The sequence below is a fragment of the Aethalodelphis obliquidens genome, unplaced genomic scaffold (genome assembly GCF_003676395.1).
Source record: "Aethalodelphis obliquidens isolate GAN/ISIS:26980383/991018 unplaced genomic scaffold, ASM367639v1 scaffold44, whole genome shotgun sequence".
NCBI classification, from domain to species: domain Eukaryota; kingdom Metazoa; phylum Chordata; class Mammalia; order Artiodactyla; family Delphinidae; genus Aethalodelphis; species Aethalodelphis obliquidens.
The window spans coordinates 1,962,955-1,987,787 of record NW_020837988.1 but is presented as its reverse complement, the minus strand read 5'-3'; the positions used below and the strand labels follow the sequence as shown (position 1 = coordinate 1,987,787).

At 43.9% G+C, this 24,833-nt stretch overlaps 1 protein-coding gene, 1 long non-coding RNA gene and 1 pseudogene across 6 annotated transcripts in view; 2 read left to right on the top strand and 1 right to left on the bottom strand.

Moving 5' to 3' along the window:
- Positions 1–323: 323 nt before the first annotated feature.
- Positions 324–22,968, bottom strand: LOC113606368 (uncharacterized). The gene is made up of 4 exons (XR_003427503.1): positions 22,555–22,968; positions 10,065–10,367; positions 9,176–9,288; positions 324–1,352 (listed from the first exon to the last, which is right to left on the bottom strand). It is a non-coding gene; the product is annotated as an uncharacterized LOC113606368 (long non-coding RNA).
- On the top strand, positions 12,503–14,490 carry LOC113606367 (AMSH-like protease; annotated as a pseudogene).
- Positions 22,969–23,138: 170 nt separating the features above from the next.
- Positions 23,139–24,833, top strand: part of WIPI1 (WD repeat domain, phosphoinositide interacting 1) — a 36,977-nt gene continuing 35,282 nt past the window's right edge. For 4 of the 5 annotated variants that reach the window (XM_027080504.1, XM_027080502.1, XM_027080501.1 and 1 more), the window contains exon 1: positions 23,139–23,319. In XM_027080504.1, coding sequence (XP_026936305.1) covers positions 23,240–23,319 — 80 coding nt within the window. In that variant the 5' untranslated portion in view covers positions 23,139–23,239. The remainder of the gene's footprint in view (positions 23,320–24,833) is intronic. The other variant, XM_027080503.1, reaches the window with a different exon arrangement.

The following is a 24,833-nucleotide window of genomic DNA, read 5'->3' as shown; positions in this document are numbered from 1 at the left end:
CTTTCCCGCCTGCACACCCTCCGGCCACATCGTCGTCGTCCTTGCTGCTGCTCAAACGAGGCAGATACTCCTCGGTGCTGGCTGTTCCGTCCACCTGAAACGCTGAGCTACCCCCCCAGCCTCAGGGCTCGAGCCCCAGCTCCTTTGGTCCGTGCTCACACGCCAGCTGACTGTCTTATTCCAAATGCAACCTTCCACCCACCTCCAACACGAAGCCTATCCTACACACAATTACTCCATATTTACCACCGTATGACCTATTATATACATTTTGCTAGTTTGTTTAGTCTCTCCCCCCTTTTTCTCTCTCACACACACAGAAATGTAAGTTTCACCAGAGCCAAGTTTTTGCTTTGATCCCTGTTGTGTCTCCAATACTTAGAGTAGCATCTGGTACACAAAAAGTGCTAAAAATACCTTTGAAAGAGTGTGATGAATGAGTGACTACTAGAAAGATGATTAGCTCAGGAGAAAGTCAGAGAACGTTGACTAAGCTGTAACTACATAGCAGAGTGTCTGGCTAAATAAATATTCATTAACTCATTTGGCTGACCTTCATCTGAAAACCTTAGACGGTAAAAGTGTACCTGCAGGTAAAATGTATTTCCCAGCCATCGAATTACAGGTAGCTTTAGTTGTCTGTGTTTTTTGGATTTTTAATTAATAGCACAATATTTGGAGCTCTCGCTGTGTGCCTGGCACATATGTGTGAACATGAACATCTGGTGAAATCCATATGACATCAGCTCTGGGCTGTAACTAGCCTGAGTACACCATTAACACCCGGATAACTGGGGTGGAGCAGATGAGTGACTTCTGCAAGCTGACAGCTCGTCAACAATGGGACCAGATTTCTAACTCAAGCTGTATCCTGGAGCAATAGCCATACCGTGTTGTTGCTTTCCACGGTGAGCATAATTTATCCTTAGAAATGAAGAGGGAGGGGGAACTCTTATTTAAAAGAAGAAGAAAGAAAAAGAGGAGAAGGAAGAGGAGAAAGGGGGGAAGGAAGGGAGGAGAGAGGAAGAGGAAGAGATAGAGGAAAACAGAGAAGCATCATCTTAAAATCAAGAGCGTGCATCTCCTGACATCATAGCAGACGTCGGCCCAGTGACCTTCACAGCACAGTCCCCTGGAAAGCCACTGACGGTCCCAAGACTCCATACTCACGAAGACATTTCAAAACCTCACGGGGTCTTCTCTGCCCAGTCCCAACGTCAGCCTGACGAAGGCGAAATCGATTGCAAAGTTGGCTGGTTCCTGAGAGGATCTTTTCTCTCATGCTGATCAGTCAGCTGTTCACTGAATCACTAAATACGTCGGACTTGATCGCGGAGCTTCAAGAGTGTTTCCTGAGAATCAATGGAATGAACACAATTTTTGCGAATGAAGTGCTTCTGTCTTTGCAAGAAGAATCAGAAGGTTTCTTCCTTTATCCCCACAACCTCTCATCTCCAAAAGCATGTGGATGCAAAGTGAAGTCTCTCTTTCTGTGGTTCAGGCATTATCACCATTTTACAAACACAGGGAGGAAAAAGTGGGGGAGTTGAAAAGGCCCTATATCCAGAGTAAAAGATCAAAGGGTCAGAAGAACAAGTGGTCACTAAAAAGGAAATAATTTTTAGAAGGCTTAACTCACTAGAAGTAACAGATGTCTTCTCCCTTTTACTCTGCCCCCCCTCTTTCACAAAGCGAACCCACTGCTGTATTAATACAACATAATCCACGGACACGCAGTCGCTCCAAGGTCTACGATGATATCCTGGTGCAGACAGCAATAGCTGGTTTAAGAGGTCACCCGGCATCCAACTCTTTGTGGAAATGAAGTTGGTCATGGTCTCCCACTCTCCTTCTCTGTTGAGCTTACCTTTGCCTCTAGGCAAATAGTACTGTGTGCATACGCTACTGCTCTTCCCAGGATTTCTCCACGACGATTTGGTGGGTAAAATAATCTAATTAGCAGAAAGGCAGCCCATCATCTGCCCATGAATCCAGCAAATCATAAAAGTTCAGGCTGCTCTTTGAGTCCTTGGCAAAACAGATGTATCTGTGATGTCTTAATACATTTCAGCAGTCTCTTACACACTAGACCACTAATTTGTTAGTGCTTTGCTGCATTCTGGTGAAGGACACTATTCTCTTCTTTTTAAATTTATTTTATTAAAGTAGAGTTGATTTACAATGCTGGGCTAATTTCTGCTGGACAGCAAAGTGATTCACTTATAATATACATACGTCCTTTTTCATATTCTTTTCCATTATGGTTTATCTCAGGATATTGAATCTAGTTTCCTGTGCTCTACAGTAGAACCTTGTTGTTTATCCATCCTATATATAATAGTTTGCATCTGCTAATCCCAACTCCAAATCCGTCCCTCCCCCACCCCCTCTCTCCCTTGGCAACCACAATTCTGTTCTCTATTGGAGGACACTATTCTGATGATCAGCCCTTTCTATCTAAGTTGATGAGCTTCTAAAACTGACCCAAGTAGAGCATCCTCAACCTGATAAAGCACAATGCTGAAAAACCTATAGCTGGCACATAGTAAATGCTCAATAAATATCAACCATTATTATTTTCATATGTAAATTTTCAATTGTATGCAGTCAAAACTGTTAGTCTCTTTCATTATGGCTTCATCCTGCAAATGGCCACTCATTTTTCAAAATTCAACTTAAACATCTCCTTGAAGACCTCTTCTCTGCTCCCCTGGCAGTCTATGCCTCCCCACTGGAGCACATGGCCCATGCCACACTGCCAGGACCTATTTCCTCAACCATCTCTGGCTCTTCTCATTTAGAAAGTCCTTAAAGGTAGAGCTTCTCTCGCATTTTGTACCTCGGCACCTAGAACAGCGCCGGCCACAGTGAGCGCTCAATACACCTCAGTCTCTTTTCCCTTAATCTTCACGATTCACCTTAAGTTCCGCCCCCTCCGAAAAGTTTTCGTCGTCAACTCAAGCTTCTATGGTCTCTTTTTCCCCAGCTGCATTGAGGTATGATTGACAAATTTAAAAATTGCATATTTTTAAGGTGTACAATGTGATGTTTTGCTGTAAGTATGCCTTATATAATGATTAAACAATCAAGCTAATTAACACAGCCATCAACTAATATAGTGACCGTGTGTGTGTGTGTGTGTGTGTGTGTGTGTGTGTGTGTGTGGTGACGCTGGGTTTTTTGGGGTTTTTTAAATTTATTTTTTGGCTGCATTGGGTCTTTGTTTTACTGCGCGTGGGTTTTCTCTAGTTGAGGCGAGCAGGGGCTACTCTTTGTTGTGGTGCGTGGGCTTCTCATTGCGGTGGCTTCTCTTGTTGTGGAGCACGGGTGCTAGGTGCGCAGGCTTCAGTAGTTGTGACTCGCGGGCTCTAGAGTGCAGGCTCAGTAGTTGGGGCGCACGGGCTTAGTTGCTCCGCAGCATGTGGGATCTTCCCGGACCAGGGCTCGAACCTGTGTCCCCTGCTTTGGCAGGCAGATTCTTAACCCCTGGGGTTTTATGTATTCTTGTCATCTTTGTACCGCCAGTGCCTGGCACGTATTAGGCACATGAATAAATGAATGAATGGCTGGATGGATGAGTAACTATTGAGATGGAAGTTTACGATAAAAGGGAAAGTTTCTGATTATCATCACCCAGAAATTTTGGATCCCATATAACAAAGTTTTTAATGTATGACTAAGTTCTCAATAAGGACAGGGAAACCTCAGGAGCCAAAACATGACACAGGCAAACATGGCAAATAAAAAGTACAAACAGGGCTTCCCTGGTGGCACAGTGGTTGAGAGTCCGCCTGCCGATGCAGGGGACACGGGTTCGTGCCCCGGTCCGGGAATATCCCACATGCTGCGGAGTGGCTGGGCCCGTGAGCCATGGCCGCTGAGCCTGCGCGTCCGGAGCCTGTGCTCTGCAATGGGAGAGGCCACAGCAGTGAGAGGCCCGCATACCGAAGGAAAAAAAAAAAAAAAGTACAAACAGAAAGAGCAGACCTGGAAGGGGGCGAGCTGATGCAGGGAGAGACAGGCTTTTAGACCCGGTAAACAGCGGGCTTAGATTGCATAGCCTACACAGAAATGGGAGGTGAAGCCTCAGACCTACATGAGGCAGGGAACTGAAACTAAGACCCCTGCATAAAAGCGAGGTCTTTGAAGGTCTACCCGCACTGTAAAAGGGAGAGAAACTATCCATTAGCTCAGAAAGACAATGCTTGTCTTCCTCTGAGTTCTAGGTAAAATAGAAAATTTCCCCTGAAACCTCCAGCCTCAAGTGGATTTGGGCCTCAAATGTATAGTAGCTGGGTTGTCTGGGAACTCTTGAACTGATCGATTAACCTTTTAAATAGTCCCAGAATCATGTTATCTGTGGGGTGAAGTGGTGCAGCCACTATGGAAAACAATATGGAGCTTCCTCAAGAAATTAAAAATAAAACTACCTTATGATCCAGCAATTACACTTCTGAGTGTACATCCAAAGGAAATGAGGACACTACCTTGAAGAGATATCTGCACCCCCATGGTCATTGCAGCATTATTTACAATAGCCAAGACATGGAAGCAACCTAAGAATCTATCCATGGAGGTGGATAAAGAAAATAAGGAATATTAACAGAGAAAGACAAATACTGTATGATACCACTTATGTGTGGAATCTAAAAAAATGCAGCAAACTAGTGAGTATAACAAAAAAGAAACAGACTCACAGATATAGAGAACAAACTAGTGGTTACCAGTGGGGAGACTGAAGGGGGGAGGGGCAAGATAGGGATAGGGGATAAAGAGGTACAAACTATTAGGTATAAAATAAGCTATAAGAATATATTGTACAACACAGGGAATAGAGCCAATATTTTATAATAACTAGAAATGGAGTATAACCTTTAAAAATTGTGAAACACTATATTGTGCACCTATAACTTATATAACATTACTGCACATCAACTATACTTCAATTTAAAATTTTTTTAAAAGAGGAAAACAAGGAATATTATTTAACCATAAAAAGGAAGAAAATCTTTCCATTTGCTACAACATGGATGGACCCTTAGGGCATTATGCTGAGTGAAAAAAGTCAGACAGAAAAAGATAAATGCTGTATGATGTCACTATATGTGGAATCTAAAAAAAACAAAAACAAAACACTCATCGATACAGAGCACAGACTGGTGGTTGCCCAACCAGGCAAAATGGATAGAGGGAATCAAGAGGTACAAACTTCCAGTTATAAGATAAATGCGGAGTGTACTGTCCAGCATGGCCATTATAATTAACAGCGCTCTAGTGCACATTTGGAAGTTGCTAAGAAAGTAGGTCTTAAAAGTTCTCATCACACACAGAAAAAATTTTGTGACTCTGTGTGGTGATGGATGTTAACTAGACCTACTGTGGTGATCATTTTGTAATATATACAAATATCAAATCATGCTGTATACTTGAAACTAATATAATGTGGATATAGACCTAGAGATGATCAGACTAAGTGAAGTAAGTCAGACAGAGAAAGACAAATATCATATGATATCACTTACATGTGGAATCTAAAATATGACACAAATGAACGTATCTACAAAACAGAAACAGACTCACAGACAGAGAGAAACAGACTTGTGGTTGCCAAGGGGGAGGGGGTTGGGGGAGGGATGGAGTGGGAGTTTGGGATTAACAGATGCTAAACTATTATATAGAGGATGGATAAACAACAAGGCCCTACTGTAGAGCACAGGGAACTATATTCAGTATCCTGGGATAAACCATAGTGGAAAAGAACATGAAAAAGAATGTACATATATATATCAGTATATAGTGTGTGTGTGTGTGTGTGTGTGTGTGTGTGTGTGTGTAACTGAGTCACTTTGCTGTACAGCAGAAATTAACACAACATTGTAAATCAACTATACGTTGATAAAAAAATAAAATAAATAAAAATATATGTTATATCTCAATTACATCTCAATAAAAAAGAGGTATACCTAAAAATAACACTAAAAAGTTGAAAGCCAAAAATGGGAAAAAGATATATTAGGTAAATACTAGTCAAAAAAAACCTAATACAGCTCTATTAATATTGGAGAAAAATACAGTAGTTAAGACAAAAAGATAGTATTAGAAATAGAGATATATTACATAATGATAAAAGAGCAAAAAAAAAGAGAAGAGGTAATAATTCTGTACTGGTACATCCTTAACCACATGGCCTGAAAATGTATGAAGCTGCGTGACAAAGACATGAAGGACCTGCAGATCAATTTAACAAGAAGCACGACAGATCCACATGGAGAAAACTAGAAACACCCCTGAAGGGCCCCACGGCAGCTTTGAACAAATGGAAAGCGTCTCATTGTTCTGCAGCATCACAGCAGTGTTGATGACCCCTAAATAAATTCCTAAACTTAACTAATAAAACCCACAAAGTTTGATAGTTTTATGTTTTGATTTTGTTTTGCAAAAGTAAACAAACTAATTCTAAGGCTCGTTTGGAAAAATTAACAATAGTCTAGCAAATAATGAGGGGGGACTGCTACTCCAGATATTAATTTATTACCAAGCACGGCCCATCGATACCCACACACAAACACACACAAACACACACAAACACACATATTAGGGGCTCAGAATAGAAAAATATCAAAATAGACTCAAACATATAGAAATTTCACTTACAATAAAGACAGCATTTCAAATAGATGAGGGGAAAATGAACTACCCAATAAATGATGTTGAGACAATTGGCCAGTCGTCCAGAAAACCTTAAGATGTTCATGCCTTTGATATGCTCATATCATAGAAATGCTTTCTCCAGATACACACAGGAATGACGTAGGTGCAAGAATATTCATTAGAAACACTACAAAGAGCCGTTAATGGGAGATAGTTAAATAATACATATAAGGGGCTTCCCTGGTGGCGCAGTGGTTGAGAGTCCGCCTGTCGATGCAGGGGACGCGGGTTTGTGCCCCGGTCCGGGAAGATCCCACGTGCCGCGGAGCAGCTGGGCCTGTGAGCCATGGCCGCTGGGCCTGCGCGTCCGGAGCCTGTGCTCCGCAACCGGAGAGGCCACAACAGTGAGAGGCCTGCGTACCGCAAAAAAAAAAAAAAAAAAAAAAAAAAAAAACATATAAGATACAAGACATATAATAACGTATATAATATATAAAAATATATTTTTTTCTCACAATGGAAAAAGCAGCCATTCAAAAGATGAGGCAAATACGGTGAGATTTTTTTCACTGAACATCCCTAAAGGATTAAAAACAAGGTAGAGGGACTTCCCTGGTGGTGCAGTGGTTAAGATTCCACGCTCTCAATGCAGGGGGCCCGGGTTCCATCCCTGGTCAGGGAACTAGGTCCCACATACTGCAGCTAAGAGTTCGCATGTCACAACTAAGGAGCCTGCGAGCCTCAACTAAGACCCGGTGCAACCAAATAAATAAATAAAATAGAATAAAATTAATATAAAAAAATAAAAGTTTTTTAAAGTAATAAAAAATATAAACAAGGCAGAGAACCATCTATACTGTAAGTGGTAATGACTATGTTAGACATGGAGAAAGGCAGACAGACAGGCAATCTCTGGAAGGATTCACAAGAAATGGGTAAGACTAGATGCCCCCAGGGAGAGAGACTGGGGTTCTACATGTCTTTCTGTACTTTTAAATTCGGAACCATGTGCATATATTATCTATTCTCCCCCAAAAATCTCTCTTATAATCAAGCAGGGAGAAAAGAGACTTCTACTTTCCCCAATGTGACAGACTAGATGTCCACAAGTCCTTTGGGCGACAGATACCTGGTAATGCTAAATGGAATGTGATGACAATTTACAGCCATAGCAAGTGATTTTTTCACATCCTGTCTCCTAGTATTTGTCGGATCAAGCAACCCAAAATATTAGCAAGAAAATACAAGGTTTGAGCAATTTCAAAGATTGATCTGATGAACATATGGAGAGATCTCTGGACCCAACAATTAGTGCACTCAGATTATTTTTAAATGCTATAAAACATTTACCAGAATTGACCAGGCCACACACACACACACACACACACACATACACACACGCGCGCACACACATACACAGATGCATTAAGCTAGAAGAAAACCAAGCGACCCCCAAATGAACATGACATTATCATATTCTCTGTAAAATTTGAAATCCACTTTAAAGATAGCAACAACAAATAAAAACTTGACATGCTTAGAAATTTTTCAGTATTCCTAAAATATATATATATACATATATAAATACTAAAAAAGTAAAATTTTTAGCATTCCTTTAAATATTTATGTACATGTATACACATGCATGCATATATATGACCATAATGGAAATTAGAACATGTTTTGACACGAGCAGGATGACAAGAATACGTATCGAAATGGCTGGGCTGAAGCTAAAGCAGAATTTAGAGGAAATGCTTCATGCTATGCCCAGGGCATGCAGGCCTGACTCCTAGGAAATTCTTGCCATGTTTATACTGTAAGTATGCTATTTGTTGGAAGTTTTTGGTAGGTACTTTCTATTAGGTTAAGGAAATTCCCTTCTATTCCTAGCTAGCTGAGAATTTGTATCCTGAATGAATTGGAAATTATCAATCGACCAGAAGATCTATCGAGAGGATTATGTTCCCCTACTCTGTCCGTTAATATGTTAAAATTGCATTAAGTGTATTCACTGATCTTTGAATGTGAAACCATCCTTTCATTATAGAAATAAATCCAACCTACAAAAACAAATCCCAAACAATCGACACACGGCACCAAGAACATACACATCGATAATTACCTTAAATGTAAATGGATTAAATGCTCCAACCAAAAGACACAGACTGGCTGAATGGATACAAAAACAAGACCCGTATATGGCCCACTTCTGATCTAGGGACACGTACAGACTGATAGTGAGGGCAAGGAAAAGGATATTCCATGAAAATGGAAATCCATAGAAATAAATCTGACTTGGATTTTGTAACTTTTTAAAAAAGACACTTTAAATGTTTTATTTATTTATTTAAGCAAATAGGAAAACTCAGGGGTTTTGAGGCAAAGAAAAGTATTCCTTTCCATGAATATTGTTCATTTGTTCTCAAAATGTGCTTCAAGGATCCCTGGGGCCACTCAAGAATCTCTTGAGGCACCTGTGAACTCAAAACTATTTTCAGAATAATACCAAGGAATGACTCACCGTTTTCACTCTTGTTCTCTCATAAGTGCACAGTGGGGTTTGCTGAAGGCTACACGATATGTGATGTCACCACACGCTGAATGCAGAAGCAGCTATGATAATCCAGCTGTCTTCTATTAAGCCAGACATTAAAGAGATTTGTAAAAATGTAGAACAAAGCCCCTCTTCCCCATTTTTTGTTTGTTTTGGAAACAGAAAAAAATATGGTACTAATGTCAATATATGATGGGTTTATTATTTTGTAATGAATGAATTAATAAATATTTTGAACTCTTCTCAGTTTTCATTTCTATTGCACCAAATAATGATAGATAAAACCCACACAAACAATAGCCCTTTGGAGCCCTCAATAATTGTTGAGTGTCAAGGGAATCCAAAAATTTGAGAGCCACTAATATAGTTAATTGACATTTGGTCATAATACCAATTAAATTTGGACAATATCATTGTTTAAGAGAGACAAGAAAAGATACTGATGATGAGTTAATGGAAAGTTTAACTTTAATTTATAAATTTAATTAATAAGTTTTATATGATTTTAAAATTATTGATTCTGTAAGTCAGTCATTCAACAAATATTTCATGAGCTCATACTATGGGGTCAAGCATTGCTCTAGATGCTGGGAGAAGACCCTGCTCTCATGGAGCTTACCTTCTAGATGGAGCAGATAGACAGTAAACATGTAAACAAATAAACAAACAAGATAATTTCAGGTTGTGATAACTGCTCTGAAGGAAATACACAGGCTAATGTGATAAGAATCCCTGGGGGGTGTAATGCATTGGGCTATGTGTTCATGAGAAATTTCAGACCTGGGTCAAGAAGACCTCAGAATCTATACTATGTTCATGGATTGGGAGAATAGGAGAATGGAAATGAACAGCCTACCATGCAAATAGTCCATGCATAAAAGGGTGCAAAGTAAATGACTGCTGTCCTTGGTGTGTGACAAATCTCTTTTTAAAAAACACCTCTCCCACCATTCCCTGGGAGTCGCTGAAGCAGGATTCTTTCAAGAGCTCGGGAGAAAGAGATCCCCCGTCAGGAATGCCATCGTCAGGAATGCCATCGGAGTGCATGTTGACATGCCGTGAAAATCAGAGGCAGGCAGAGCATTCCAGAGAGTGAGGTCAGACCACGGTCAACTGTAGATAGAGGCTGACTTAAACCGCCAAGTGTGGTAGCAGATCCCTGGGGAGAGACCAGAAAGGGAAGAACTGAGGACCTAGGAAATTGCCACTTTCAATATTTTAAGATACATCTTATCCACTTGATGTCTTTCCTTTAGGCTCTTAAATAGCTTCTGGAACCAAACTTCCATAAGAAATTAGAACCCCACCAAAGGATGTTTCTGGTGTCAGAGAAATCATGAAATGTCTAAATCACACCCACTTCAGTTTAAAAAAAAACTCTCAGTCGTGTTTTTGGAAAACACACCAGCTTTTTATTCCCTGCATCTATTTGCAATCAATAAGGAAAACAGGCGATCCTGTGTAGCACGTAGTTTCAGCCTAGGAGCGCTTGACAGTTCACATTTCCATTTATAACAGAGGTGCTCACTCATCAGCAATGTGTGACTTAGAGCTGCCCTGACCAGCTCAGCACGCAAGCCAGCCTCCCTCCTGATAGTGTAACTAAAATTAAAGGAATACTCCAAACATCACACCAGGACATTTCATTCCAGTTCTTCACCAACTGACACATGTTCCATTACACGTTACCTGATCTCATGGCTTCAGCCACTACCCCTTCACCAATGAGCTGGTTCTCTCTCTCTCTCTCTCTCTCTCTCTCTCTCTCCATCCCATATTTCTACCCTATGCCTGGGATACAGGTAGTAGCTACCTCTAAGACGTTCCTTCTTTGATGTCACGCAGCATCTTTACAGTCAAAGGAACCAAAGGCTCTGGTTCCCAAAGCAATTTGTCCTCCTGTATCAGCTGTGATTGGCACTACTTTCCACCCTAACAAGAAACCTACAGAGCAGAGATCCCTGGGCTGAACAAAAGCCGGGGTGCAACCATACCCCAGCTTATCTGAGGAGTGCATCCCAGCATACCTGGAGAATCAGTGGTGCATCAAGAGGATTTACCTGGAGAATAAAAGATCAGAATGGAAAGAACAGGCCAGAGGTGGCAGCGCAGGATCTGCTTCAGATATTGGTCCCTTGACTTGGCCCCGTGGATTCACATTTGAATTTATGTGTTGAGGCTGAACGACTTTCTATGTGACACAAAGCTTTGTTGCCCAGAGTGTGACCCAGAACAGATGTGGGAAACTTGAGAATATAGTGCAGCTTTGGCTCAGCTGGGGGATCCAGCACTACTTGGACGTCCCAGGTGTTTGCAATTGTGCAGACACGGCACAAAACTTCAGTTTTTTTCACATCCACGGGGCCTGCTACAGTAATGAAAAAAAACAGAGAATAACAAGTGTTGGCAAGGACGTGGAGAAATTGGAGCCCTCGTACATTGCTATGGACTGTCAAATGGTTCCACATCTGTGGAAAATAGTTTGGCAGTTCCTCAAAAATTTAAACATAGAATTATCACATAACCCAGCAACTCCACTCCTAGGTCTATACCCGAGAGAATTCAAAACAGGTACTCAAATAATTACATGTACACACATATTCAGAGTAGCACTATTCACAATAGCCAAGAGGTGGAAACAACTCAAGTGTCCATCAGCTGATGAATGGATGAACAAATTATGGTATATACATTCAACGGAATATCATTCAGCCATTAAAATAAATGAAATGCTGTACATGCTCCAACATGAATGAGCCTTGAAAGTATTATGCTCAGTGAAAGAGGTCAGACACAGAAGGTCACATAGGTAGGACCCCCATTTATGTGAAATATTCAGAATTGGTAATTCCATAGAAACAGAAAACAGGCTGGCAATGGCCAGGAGATGGGGGCAGGGAGGATAGGAAGTAACTGCCTAATGGGTCCAGAGTTCTCTTTTGGAGCAGTGGAATGTTCCAGAACTGGATACAAGGGATGTTGCACAGTAATGTGAATGTACTAAATGCCACTGAAATGTTCACTTTAAAAAGGTTAATTTTGGAGCTTCCAGGTTGGTGAGCACGTTGAGGTGCTGGGAGCGTAGCGTGTGGAAAGGGCAGGGGAGCTCTGAGCCCCTTCCCACATCCCTCGCCTGAAGCATCTCTTCCATCTGCCTGTTCCTGAGTTACATCCTTTTCTAATAAATGGGTTATCTAGCTCTTATGGCCCACTAGATCTCTAATTAGATTGAAGTAATATGATGACATAATTGAGAAGAAACAGTGAACACCTTCATTTTTTAGACAGGACAACATGGATCAGAAATTTTCTGTGAATTCTGGGGAAGAAGTAGCTGCTATGTATGCCTCACAATAAGATGTTTCCCTCAGCCCAGAAGAGTGAGTCCATGTTCTGAGCAACCTTGGTTGTAATGTTACCATCAAAGAAAATATCGCTCCAGGCCACTACTTTTTTTTGGTAATTATTTTTTTTTATTGGAGTATAGTTGATTTACAATATTGTATTAGTTTCAGGTGTACAGCAAAGTGATTCAGTAATACATACATACATATATATATCTATCCTGTTTCAGATTCTTTTCCATTATAGGTTATTACAAAACGTTGAGTATAGTTCCCTGTGCTCTACAGTAGGTCCTTATTAGTTATCTGTTTTATATATAGTAGTGCGTACACGTCAATCCCAATCTCCTAATTTATCCCCTCCCTTCCTTCCCCTTTGGTAACGTTAAGTTTGTTTTCCATGTCTGTTGGGAGGGGCCACTACTTGATATCTGGAATAGAGGTGGAGAGGATGGCATTTGTGTATTTGAAGGAAGGAAACTTGGCAAATGCCTTTGTTCTTTGTAATCAATTTATTATCTTGTTTGTAGGAAGGCTTCCCAGGTATTAAAATTACCAGCAACTGTGGAGTACCTGAGAAGCAGGATATTATGAAGAAACTGAAGGAGATTGCATTCCCAAGGACAGATGAATTGAAAAGGGACCTTTTAAAGAAATATAACATGGAACATCAAGAATATTTGCAAAGCAAAACAAATAGAAAAAGCTGAAATTTTCCGAAAAACTGACACCTCTGAGATTGACAGAGACAGAAAGGAAGCAAACTGCTCAGATGTGCCAGCAGAAGCTCGAATGGGAGCAGTTTGTGGTTTTTGAAGATCAACTCAAGAAGCAAGAATTAGCCCGAGGTTACAAGGGGAGCCCAAGCCCCCCACTCCCCCGACCCCGCTCTCTGAGAGCAGATTCATGGGACTGCTTTGTCCTGCTTTCGCCCACACCAGAACAACTCCTTGCTGAATGTATCTGCAGATCAGCCCAATAGAAGTGATGCGATCAATTACACTACTCAGTCTCCTCCCCCAAACAGGGCCTTAGAGCAGCTGCTTAACTGAGTGCTGCACACTCAGGGCTGTGATGTGCAGTTTTATCACGAGATCTTGGCCACACACGCTGCAGCTGGCAGATCTAATGCAGCAAGAGGAATGGAAACCTGTGGAAACGGACACAAGATGAATTTACTGCTATCCACGTGGTCATGCCGGAGCAGTCTGCGGGACCAGATGATTGCGACATGGAGAAAATGGAAGAAATGGAGAAAATGGAAGAAAATTCCATGTTTAGGGTCAACAGGATGGATCCAGACACATTCGACCCAAGCTGCAGTCTTGTCCCGCCCTGGTTGCCAGAGGCTGTTGACATTTGATTGTCACCAAAGCATGAAGACAGTGACGACTTCAGGCTCACCAGAGCAGCCAGCGGCTTGGGGTTCCTGCTTGTAAAACGAAGGGCTTTCACCCCCCAGGGACCCCAGGCTGTCCCGTCTCTGCAAACATGTTTGGTAAATGACATAAAAATAATTGGGGCCAACGCATGTGACATGTTCCGACAATCAGCACTGCCAACACCAGACACCTAGCCGTGAACATGTGGTCGCTGGATGATTCCAGACATGGCTGGCATTTTATATGTGCACATTTGTAGATCAGAAAGTTTGGTATTTATCGCTCTTGCACATTTTGAACTTTTCTTTTGGGGTTGTTCTGTCTCAAGAGAAGTCACAACGGTGTTAAATCTATGTCTAGTAATATACCCAAATACTATGACCAGATAATAAATGGTGCTGCAAACTAACAAAAGGGTTAACCGAATGTGACTTTCACCTCAATTAAAAAAAATTAATCAATGTAGTTCACCCCATTAACCTAAGATCAGAGAAAACATAAATGACCATTTTACCAAAAGCAGAAAAAGTATGGGAAAAGAACAACGAAACTTTGGTGCTGTCACAATGGACACCAGCATCTGGTCTAATAGGCCACTGAGTCCTGAAACTGCTACCCCCCCGCCCACCCCGAGCTGTCACCTGAGTTCAGGTCTCATCACCTCAAGCTGGGATTGATGGACCAGCCTCCAGCCTGATCTCTGCCTCTGCTCCATCCTCGACTTCTGCAATGAGCTTTCCAAGGCGCAAGCCCGATTTTGCGAATCACCTTTGCGTACACTCTCCCTGTGACTCAGGTGTGGACGTGGACGTGTTTGCCTAGAACCACTCTGCTCTTTCTCTGGACATCCGAGTGTTGTCTGAAAAAAGCCCCGGGTAGGAGGGGTGAGTATGAAGCCCCCAGTCAAGCCAAGAGGGTCTGTAGCACAAATATTCAGCCAAAAATGTCAGCAGCAGGAAGGACCGGACAGACAAGAGACAACTAATGAAAAGAATACCCACTCACTATTTCTAAAGTATTTGACAAAATTTTAAACTAGTTGACGGTCCTCAACCCTTTCATTGACCGCGCACTGTTTTCCAACGAGCACACAGGACATTTCAGGTGGGATGCGACACTTCAGCTTCAGATTCGAGGAACTTCACTGTAGGAAGTCATCGTTTTGTCCAGCTTTTCTCCAACTTTACTCTACAAAACACTGGGGTCTGCTAACCGTTCGGGGTAAAGACCTCCAGGTTCGCCCAGTCAGTGTTGGTTTTATTCACTTACTGCAGCAAGGGCAGGTGTACACCAGATGGGGTGTCTCAGTAAGAGGCTGTGTGGGAAGGGGCTTCTGTAGGACCTGGGTTCGTGCCGAGGTGGGAAGCGCAGGGGAAACAGGAGTCAGGTCAGGGCTGGAGGTGGTCCTGAAGCGGCGTGCTCTAACCATTGGGTATCTCCAAAATCTCTGTCCCGGGGGTGAGAAGAACAAAGCACCTCTGGGGAAGGCAGTGATAAGAACACAGGAGCCACTCACAGGCACTTTGCAGCTGCGCTGTGGCCTCGCACTGGACGTGTTTATGACTACCGGGAACATCTGGGCCGGCTTGTCGGGGCTGATTTTTACTTTCTCAAGCCCCACAAGTTAGTGAGTGTTCCTGGAAAACGAGAGATCTAAATAAGCCTGTGAAACAATGGTAAATAAACACAATACTGGGCTTTCGGGAGCTTTGAACACACTAAGGTGACTTGCGAGTCTCCCAAGATGCCGGCCATTTATTCCAACACAGCTGCGTGATTCTGTTCAAATGTACGTCAGAACGTCCAGTGGTTTTCCGCACTTCTCCCACACCCCGAGCACTTCCACTCTGACCTCTTTGCCTACGGATTCTGCCCCCTCCTCTCTCTGTTCCAACCACCCTGGCCTCCACCGTGTTTCGTGAGCACTTCCCTTCCCTCTGCCCAGAATGCTTTTCCCCACGGGCCTGCGGAAACTGTTCCCACCTCTCCTTCAGGCCTTTGTTCAAAGGGAATCTTCCAGGGAGGCCTTCCCTGCTTTCTCTCCGTGAAATCAACCCCCTCCTCAACTCTTCCAGACGCCCTTTCACTGCTTTATTTTTCTTCTCAGCACTCATGCCATCTCAGGTATTCTCCACTTTATTTTTTTCTTTGTGGTCTTTCTGCCTATGTGGGCTGAACTTTTTTAATTTTTAAAAAAAATCTTTAAAATTTTATTATTTTTTTAAATTTAATTTTTATTTTATATTGGAGTTGATTTACAATGTTGTGTTAGTTTCAGGTGTGCAGCAAAGTGATTCAGTTACACATATACATATATCCATTCTTTTTCAGATTCTCTTCCCATATAACTTATCACAGAATATTGAGTAGAGTTCCCTGTGCTGTACAGTAGGTCCTTGTTATCTATTTTATATCTAGTAGTGCGTACGTATGTTAATCCCAAACTCCTGATTTATTCCTCCCGCCCACCTTTCCCCTTTGGTGACCATAAGTTTGTTATCAAAGTCTGTGAGTCTGTTTCTGTTTTGTAAATAAGTTCATTTGTATCATTTTTTTTAGATTCCACATATAAGTGATGTCATATGATATTTGTCTTTCTCTGTCTGGCTTACTTCATTTAGTGTGATCATCTCTAGGTCCATCCATGTTGCTGCAAATGGCATTATTTCATCCTTTTTTAATGGCTGAGTAATATTCCATTGTATCAATACATATGTACCACACCTTTATCCATTTCTCTGTTGATGGACATTTAGGTTGCTTCCATGTCTTGGCTATTGTAAATAGTGTTGCAATGAACATTGGGGTGCATGTAACCTTTCAAATTATAGTTTTTCAGGATATATGCCCACGAGTGGGATTGCTGGATCATATGGTAGTTCTATTTTTAGTTTCTTAAGGACCCTCCATACTGTTCTCCTTAGCGTCTCTACCACTTTACAGTCCCACCAGCAGTGTGGGAGGGTTCCCTTTTCTCCACACCGGCTCCAGCATTTATTATTTGTAGATGGCCATTCTGACTGGTGTGAGGTGATACCTCATTGTAGTTTTGATTTGCATTTCTCTGATAATTAGTGATGTGGAGCACATTTGCATGTGCTTGTTGGTCATCTGTATGTCTTCTTTGGAGAGATGTCTATTTAGATCTTTGGGCAGGATTTTTTTTTTTTTTTTTTTTTTTGCGGTACGTGGGCCTCTCACTGTTGTGGCCTCTCCTGTTGCGGAGCACAGGCTCCGGACCCGCAGGCTCAGTGGCTCACGGGCCCAGCCGCTCTGCGGCATGTGGGATCTTCCCAGACAGGGGCACGAACCCGCGTCCCCTGCATCGGCGGGCGGACTGTCAACCACTGCACCACCAGGGAAGCCCTGGGCGGGATTTTTAAGGATTTTGTCCCGTGGTGCATCCCCAGGGCCTGGAACCCTGGCAAGCACATAATAGGCACCTGATAAACATTTTTCAAATGAGTGAATATGCAAACGCCTTCCAAACGTCTCCTCCAGCACAGGAAGTGGGGAGTGAGGCCTCTGTGTTTTCGGTGTACAGACAGTAAAGAGGCTTTGGAAGAACACATGGGGAGCCTCGGGGACTCTTCTTCCAAAGCTTTAGAATCAAATCCCCAGATCTTTCCCCTGAAGTCAGTCTTTCCTTCAAAATCCACCCACCAGCCTGGAACCGAATACTGTGGACCGCTAGATGGCGCTGTTCACCACGCATCGTTGGAGTCTAGCCGTCGCCCTGCCGTCCTAAGACCTCGCAAATCACCTTTTTCCTAGAGACAAGTATTCCAGGGAATGGTTACCACTCCCTAGGCCGTCTCTCTAGACCAGGAAGAAACCCAGAGTCCTACAGCATCATTTATCAACTAGCCACTCCCACCCACAGGTTAACATTTTGCTTGAGAGCAAAAGATGTTTTTAGTGCAGTCGACCCTGGGTACCCACAGGGATTGGTTCCAGGACCCCTGCCCCATATCAAAATCAAATCCCTTACGTAAAACGGCATAGTATTTGCACATAACCTAGGCACACCCTCCTAAATACTTCAAATCATCTCTACCTTGCTTACAATACCTAATACAATGTAAGTGCTGTGTAAATAGTTACTGACGTGGCAAATTCTAATTTCGCCTTTTGGAACCGGAATTTATTTCCTTATTTATTTAAATTTGGGGGGATATTTTCGATCAAAGTTTGGTTGAATTCATGCGTGCGGAATCCACTGATACAGAGGGCCAACTCTACTTGGAGTACCCTGGCAAACGTTAAGCAAAGCTTTGGACCTTTTTGGAAAGTTGCAGGACTCCATGCCTCCCCTTTGAGCTTGACCAATGGCCTTCTTGGCACAGTCCTTTTCCTCTCTGCCCTGCCTCTCTAGCCAATGAGGTAGAGCTTCAGATTCCAGCTCTGTTTCCAACCTTGAGCTACAGAAATGCAAGAGGCAGCATGAAATGGTGACCCGAGAATCTAGTGGAGGGAACTGAGTGAAGACAGCATCTCCTGGGACCCTGAGAAACTTATCCAACGTCTCTCAAGATGGGTTTACGCGGCTGCATGATGGGGATAAAATGTCCTGGACAGAACAGAGGTAGTGAGCATTAAATGAAGCTGTATGAGGCTTCAAGCCAAGTTTTCCATAAAGCTTTGTTTTCCATTTCCAGATACTCTAACACTTAAGCCAGGGTGATTGGCTGATCTGATGAACCCATGTCTGTAATCTCAGCTGGTCTTCAGACGTCCCAGGGAACAGAAACTCAATGGTTGAACCTCCCCACATTGTGTTGAATAATAGACCATTTGCTCAAGGTACGTCTGCAAATGCAGGCATAGAAAACTACTGTCTTTGTAAATGTCAGTTGACCAGCAACTATCTATGGAGAACTTATGATTTGCTTTGGTGTTTTAGGAAGATTATTCTGGAAGCCAAAATATGACAGATCGGGGAGGGGGTGAAGACAAAGACACCAGTTCTTCAGTGAAATATCATTGTTTCTTACCCTTGAGAGGAAATACGTAAGTCAAGGAATATTAGAAAGGCTGTTAGTTTTTGCTCCCTGCCCTCCCTTTTTTCAAGCAAAAAACCCAGAAATAACGGTTCCGTTTGGGGAACAAAGGCACATCCCAGGGGCTGTTCACTCACTGCAGCCGTGCTCTCCCACACAGATGGTGCCCACGGTGAGTAACAAGAAAGCCCAGTTGTGCCTTTGCTCAGCCAGGCCCTTGGCTGGGGACTTCCTGATTGCCAATCCCATGGGACCATCTCCTTTCCCAGAAATCCACCCTACAGCCCGTTCCCTCCTCTCCTACTTAGAACTGTGGGGCTAACTTCTTGAGCTCCCTTCACATCATAACCCGTCGCCGTTCCCTCTCTGCAGCCCCAAAGGCTTACCTATTTTCTATTGCCTCTCCCCCTCTCCTCTGTCCTGCAAGGACCACCATACACCCTTCTCCGTTGTGGTTCTTCTCTTCCTCAGCTCACACTCAGAGTGTTGAAACACGTCAACAGGAAGAGAAAGGAGATGATTTCCTGTGACTTGATTTTATAAAAATAGAATGGATTTTATAAAAAGAAGCAGCAGCCAGGAGCAGTATTCACTCACCTAGCAGTTACTCTAATTATAGATGGTTGGGTGTCACAGGCAAGCATATTGAGTGACCGGAAGGTTGCATCAGAAAGGATTTCTCATTTCCAACTTCCCCTGTGTATGCCCTGTGTATGCCCTGGTCAGCATCTTTAAATTACAACCTGATTGTTACACAAATAGGAAGTCTTCCCATTAGCTGAATTGTGGCCTGCAATTTTATCTTACAAAGGATGTTTGATTCCCAGACCCTGGCTTGATTCTCCCAAGATTTTGCTGACTTAGTGTTTCCCTAGAAAGAATGGACATTTTGCCTGGGAAAAGATGGACACGTAGGAATTCCAATTGGGAAAAAGAGAAAGAGTCAAAATCCTGTTCCCATTTCAGTAAACTGTGCGTTCTCTGCCCCTCCCCCAATATTCCTTTGCTTCTGATATTCAGCCTTGAAATCTCTGTTCCAAGAATGTGGAAGGATTGATGCCATAAGCCTGATATTCAAATCAGGAGTTTCCACTCCTATAGAACCTAGATACGAGCTAGGACTTAAAAAAAGAAAAACCAGCCTGGCATTAAATGAATTCAGCACCTCTGAATTTATTTATAACCTTTTCCTTGGCCTTTTATCCAAACAGATTTCTGGGATTTTTTTTTTTTTTTTTTTGGGGGGGAACCTCTCAAAGTGGCTCCTTCTGCCTCTAACAGAAGTCATAAACTGGCCCTCCACAAACCACATCCAGCCAGCTGATGTATTTAGTTTGGCTCACATAGTGTTTTTTTAAAAAGAAGAATTAGTTGTCAGCGTTTAACATGTGTACGTAAAAATATAGGCTTCTATGAAATAAATATTTCTATAAATACACATTTACATAAAATACAGATTTCTGTATTGTCTTGGGAAAAATAAAACCAGATGAGGCAGCCCTGGGATGTTATTTCCACATGGGTCCTTGGGGGATGTGAACCATTGACCCAGTAGGAAATATACAAGGGAGATCGTTCATAGGAAAAAGTGGGGCTGGGAAGTGACCTGTTTTCCTCCAGATCTACATCTCTAGGTCTGAACCTTAACTCCAACGAGCATTCAGCTCTACCACCCCAATGTGTCTGAAACTAAATGCAGCTTCCTAAGTACCTGCCAGACATCTGGTTTCTGAAAGCAGCACAATGCACCTTCTGACCACGGAATCAGCTTTAAGTCTTCCGGTCTTCTTCCCTGCCACCCCTCCTTCCCCATCAGCCGCCGTGCCCTGAGGCTTATGCTCTCAGAAGTCCACTGGGCAATAAGATAGCTACCAACCACGTGAGCACCTAAAATGTGGCTAGCGCGAACTGAGATATACCGTAAGTGAAAAAGACACACGGGATTTTAAATATTTATGCTAAAAAATAATGATAATCCAAACTGGCTGATGAATAATTTTACGTGGATTACCGACTAAAATGATATTTTTGACGTACTGGGTTATGTTAAATAGTATTTAAATAGTTAAATATTATTAAAATTAACTTGCCCGTTTCTCTTTACCCTTTTTAACATGGGGCCTAGAAAATTTTAAATGACACGTCTTGAAAAGTTTTAATCACATTTGTGGCTCACATTATCCTTCTAGTGGACAGCGCCCTTCAAAACATCTCTTCGCATGACGTGATGAGGTGCTAATTATCGCTACAATGGCAGTCATGTTACAACACATAAATGTATGAAATCAACACGCTGTACACCTTAAATTGACACCAAGTTATATGTCAAATACATTTCAAGAGAAAAGAATCTCTCTTGGGTTTGTCCTAACCTTTCCGACCTTGCTGCCAACCTATAGCCTAGTTTCTCACATGCTTTTTGCTCCTAAAATTTCACATTAGTCTAGGCTTTTCTCCCTTCTAATCTGCTCTACACACCCTGGCCGAGTTTATCTGCCTAAAACACTACTTTTATCACGAAACTCTCCTGCTCAAAAACTAACACCAGCTCCCATCTCTACCCCATAAAGTCCAAATTCTTGGTAATAACAGCTTCCACTTTAAAAACCTATTGCGCACATTATGTAATTCTCCCAACAACCTAACACCTAGAATGTCAGACTTTTTGCTTTCTAAATAGAACAAAAAGGACTGCAGCATTTGCCTGAGCTGGGAGGGGAGAGGGAAAGCACCTCTGAGCTGAGACGTTACAAGGATAACACAGTTAAAGCATCCAGGCGGCGGCTCCTTCCCTTACGATGATTTTTACAACACCTCACAATCAACTAAAGAGCAATCAACATCTGTAGATGTGTTAGCTGAACTATTTTTACATCAGTTGAGAGGAAGAATAATAGCACTGAAAAAAGAAACTGTTATATTTGCATTTCAGAAAACCCAAACCAGAAGTCAACCAGAAAAGCTTAAGAGAAACAGTTCTCTTCACTCACCCACTGTAGGTCCAAGTTTCCTATATACATATATACAGTTTTGTCACAAAATAGAAAATTTGAATTATACCAGTCTGAAATGCATTGGTACAACAACAATAAAATATCATTTCGTCTCAAAATTTGAAAAGCAGGAATTAAAAATTTGTCAGTAATTATATACATCCAAAACTAGCAGAGCTACTGATTCATTAGTTGTGTTGATAATTCTACATGGCAACATGTATTCATCTTGGGAAGAGAGACCGTTTGGATTCACCTCGAATTACATGAGGTTTTTACTGTGCTGTCTTCAAGACTTCATCCTTTTCATAAAATACAACATCCTATACCCATTTTATTTCATTTTTTCAGCTACAGATCAGATAGGTTTTGCCAAAAACTGTCTAGCCGAGTCGTTGGTGCACGGGTTTTGAAATCAGACAAAACCACATTTTACCATTTACTGTGTTACTTTAGGCAGAATTGTCTAGCAGTTCTGTGCTTCAGTTACAGCTTCTTTAAATTGGGCATAATTACGCTTTCCTCCCAAAGTTTTGTAAGAATTCAACGAGATAATACACATTGTTAACACGGTGCTTGACCTGTGGTAAGAGTTCTCAACGGACAATAGATAAGACGACGTCCTACCTATCTGGCCTCAGCATCCTCCTGTTAGAAACAGTCTTCTAAGCAGCTTGAAGACTCTACGAGAGGGTGGGGCTTTGGCGTCCAACGCTCTCTACTAAACTGTAAGTTTAGTAGACGGAGTGTTACCCAGGACACGGGGCTGGGTGGGGTCGGAACGAGCGCGCCCGCCGGTCTGCTTTGCCGCGGCCGCGACGCAGACGCCGGACCGGAGCCCGCAGGCCGGGCCCAGCTGCCTGGCCCTTCCCTCCTCCCGCTCTGCCCGGCCGCCCTGGCAGTGAAAACACCGCCACGTGGCCTGCAGCCTTCGCGTCACGCGCCTTCTCCCAATGGCAAGCCGTGTTTCGGAGTTGGGGGCGGGTCGCCAGCAGGGCGGTACCGCCCACAGCCGTCGCCAATTGGCCAAGGGTGAGCCGGGGCGTGGGCTCACGACCAATGGAGGCCGGCAGTGGGGACCCCACCCTGTCGACGGCTGGGTCCGCGGGACCCGCAGGAGGGGGCGGGGCGGGGCGGAGCTGAGCGAGGAGGGGCGGGGCGACGCGGGGCCCGGGCGGGGCCCGGGCGGGGCCGGGGGCGGGGCCGGGGCGGGGCCGGGGGCTGAGGGGGCGGGCAACCCGGCCCGCGGGGTCGGCGCCAGCGGGCTGCTGAGGTGGCTGTCGCTCGCTCGGAGCTGCGGGTCGAGCCCCCGATGGAGGCCGGGGCCGCGGATGGCCCCTCGGGCGGGGTCGAGGAGGCGCTCAGCTGCTTCTCTTTCAACCAGGACTGCACGTAAGCCGAGGCGCCTGCCCTGCCGGGAGGTGGGGGTGAAAAGTCGCGATCGGGGGTGTCGTCCAGTTGGCAACTTGTGCAGGAGGCGCTGGCCTACGTCCCCAGAGGCCTCGGCGGACGGCCGGTGCTGCCCGGACCGGTGAGGGTCTCCGGGCCGCCCCGTCGGCCTCCCCGGCCTCCAGGAGGGGGCTGAGCACCCCCGTCGCCCGCTGCCGGCCGAGAGCCAGGAGGGCCCGGCCGGGGGGAGAAGGAGGGAGTTAGCCGGGGGATTGGGGCTGAAGGAGGCCAAGGAACGTGGGGGGACGGGGGGGCGGGGTAGTGACCAAAGTGGGGGTCTGGGGAAGGAGGGGCAGAGGCCAAAGCAAAGGAGATGGGAGAGGACGGGGAAGTTGCAAGCGGACCCGAGGCGAGGTAGTTGGGGCCCAGGAAGATGGGAGTACAGGAAAAACTTTCCCATTTGTCCTTGAGCATCTCAACGTGGCATCTGGGCAGGGCCAATGACTCAGAGGCAGCCTATCCCTGCGGCCAGGCCAGCCCCGGTCCCAGTCCCGGCGCAGGGCACCTCGCCCGCCGGATCTGGGCGTCAGGAGCCTCTCCATTGCTCTCACTGTGTCTTCCCGTAGCCCACTGGAGAGGCCGAGCCTCCTCCTGGGAGTCCAGGAGCCCTTTCCCCGCCCAGGCTGCCTTCCGGGAGAAGCGTGAACTCCACTCTGTTGCCTTTTGACTGGATTTTTAACGTTTCACCTTGATGTTCCCATTGGGACTTTGGCCAGAGAGCCGGGAGCTGCTGAACTGCGTTTCAGACAGCTGGAGGGTGTCCCTTAGAAGCAAACTGCTGCTCCCTTACCTCTTCTCATGGGATTGTTAGACACCAGCTCTGGGCACCATATGGAATAATCTCTTTGGAATGTGCACCCAGAGCATTAGGCACTGATGACCTCTTCCCAGTTCCCCATTTCCTGCTGTACCAGTCTCTGTCGTGCTCCTTGTTTGGAGTCGGCTTCAGGTGTGTGTTGGCCGTCTGTGCCTGGGCTATGCTAATATTGAACATTCAGTGGTGTAATTAAGGCCATCGTGTACCATAAGCAACCCTGGCTTCCATTCCCTTTGTGTTTCTGTTTAAAAACACCCTCTGCCAAACGATATACCTTTGTTCGAAAAAGCTGTATGTGTAATCGTGTAATCCAGTAGCTGGACAACTGGGTTAGAAGCGGGACTTTCAAGCTTCCCTTGACCACAGCCCACAATAAGAAATACATGTTACAACATTACCCAATATCCAGATATAGATGTGTGTGTATACACACACACACACACACACACACACATATCATATCACTGAAAAGCAATTCACAACATGCTCTTAATGTGTGCAATACCCTCTGGTATTTTGTGTTTCTTTTTTTTTTAAAGCCATTCGTGACTTACTAAATTATTTTCTCATGGGTTGACAGCCAGAGTTTACAAAAATGATGGTCTAGATTCACTTCTGATGTTTTGTAAGAAACATTTTG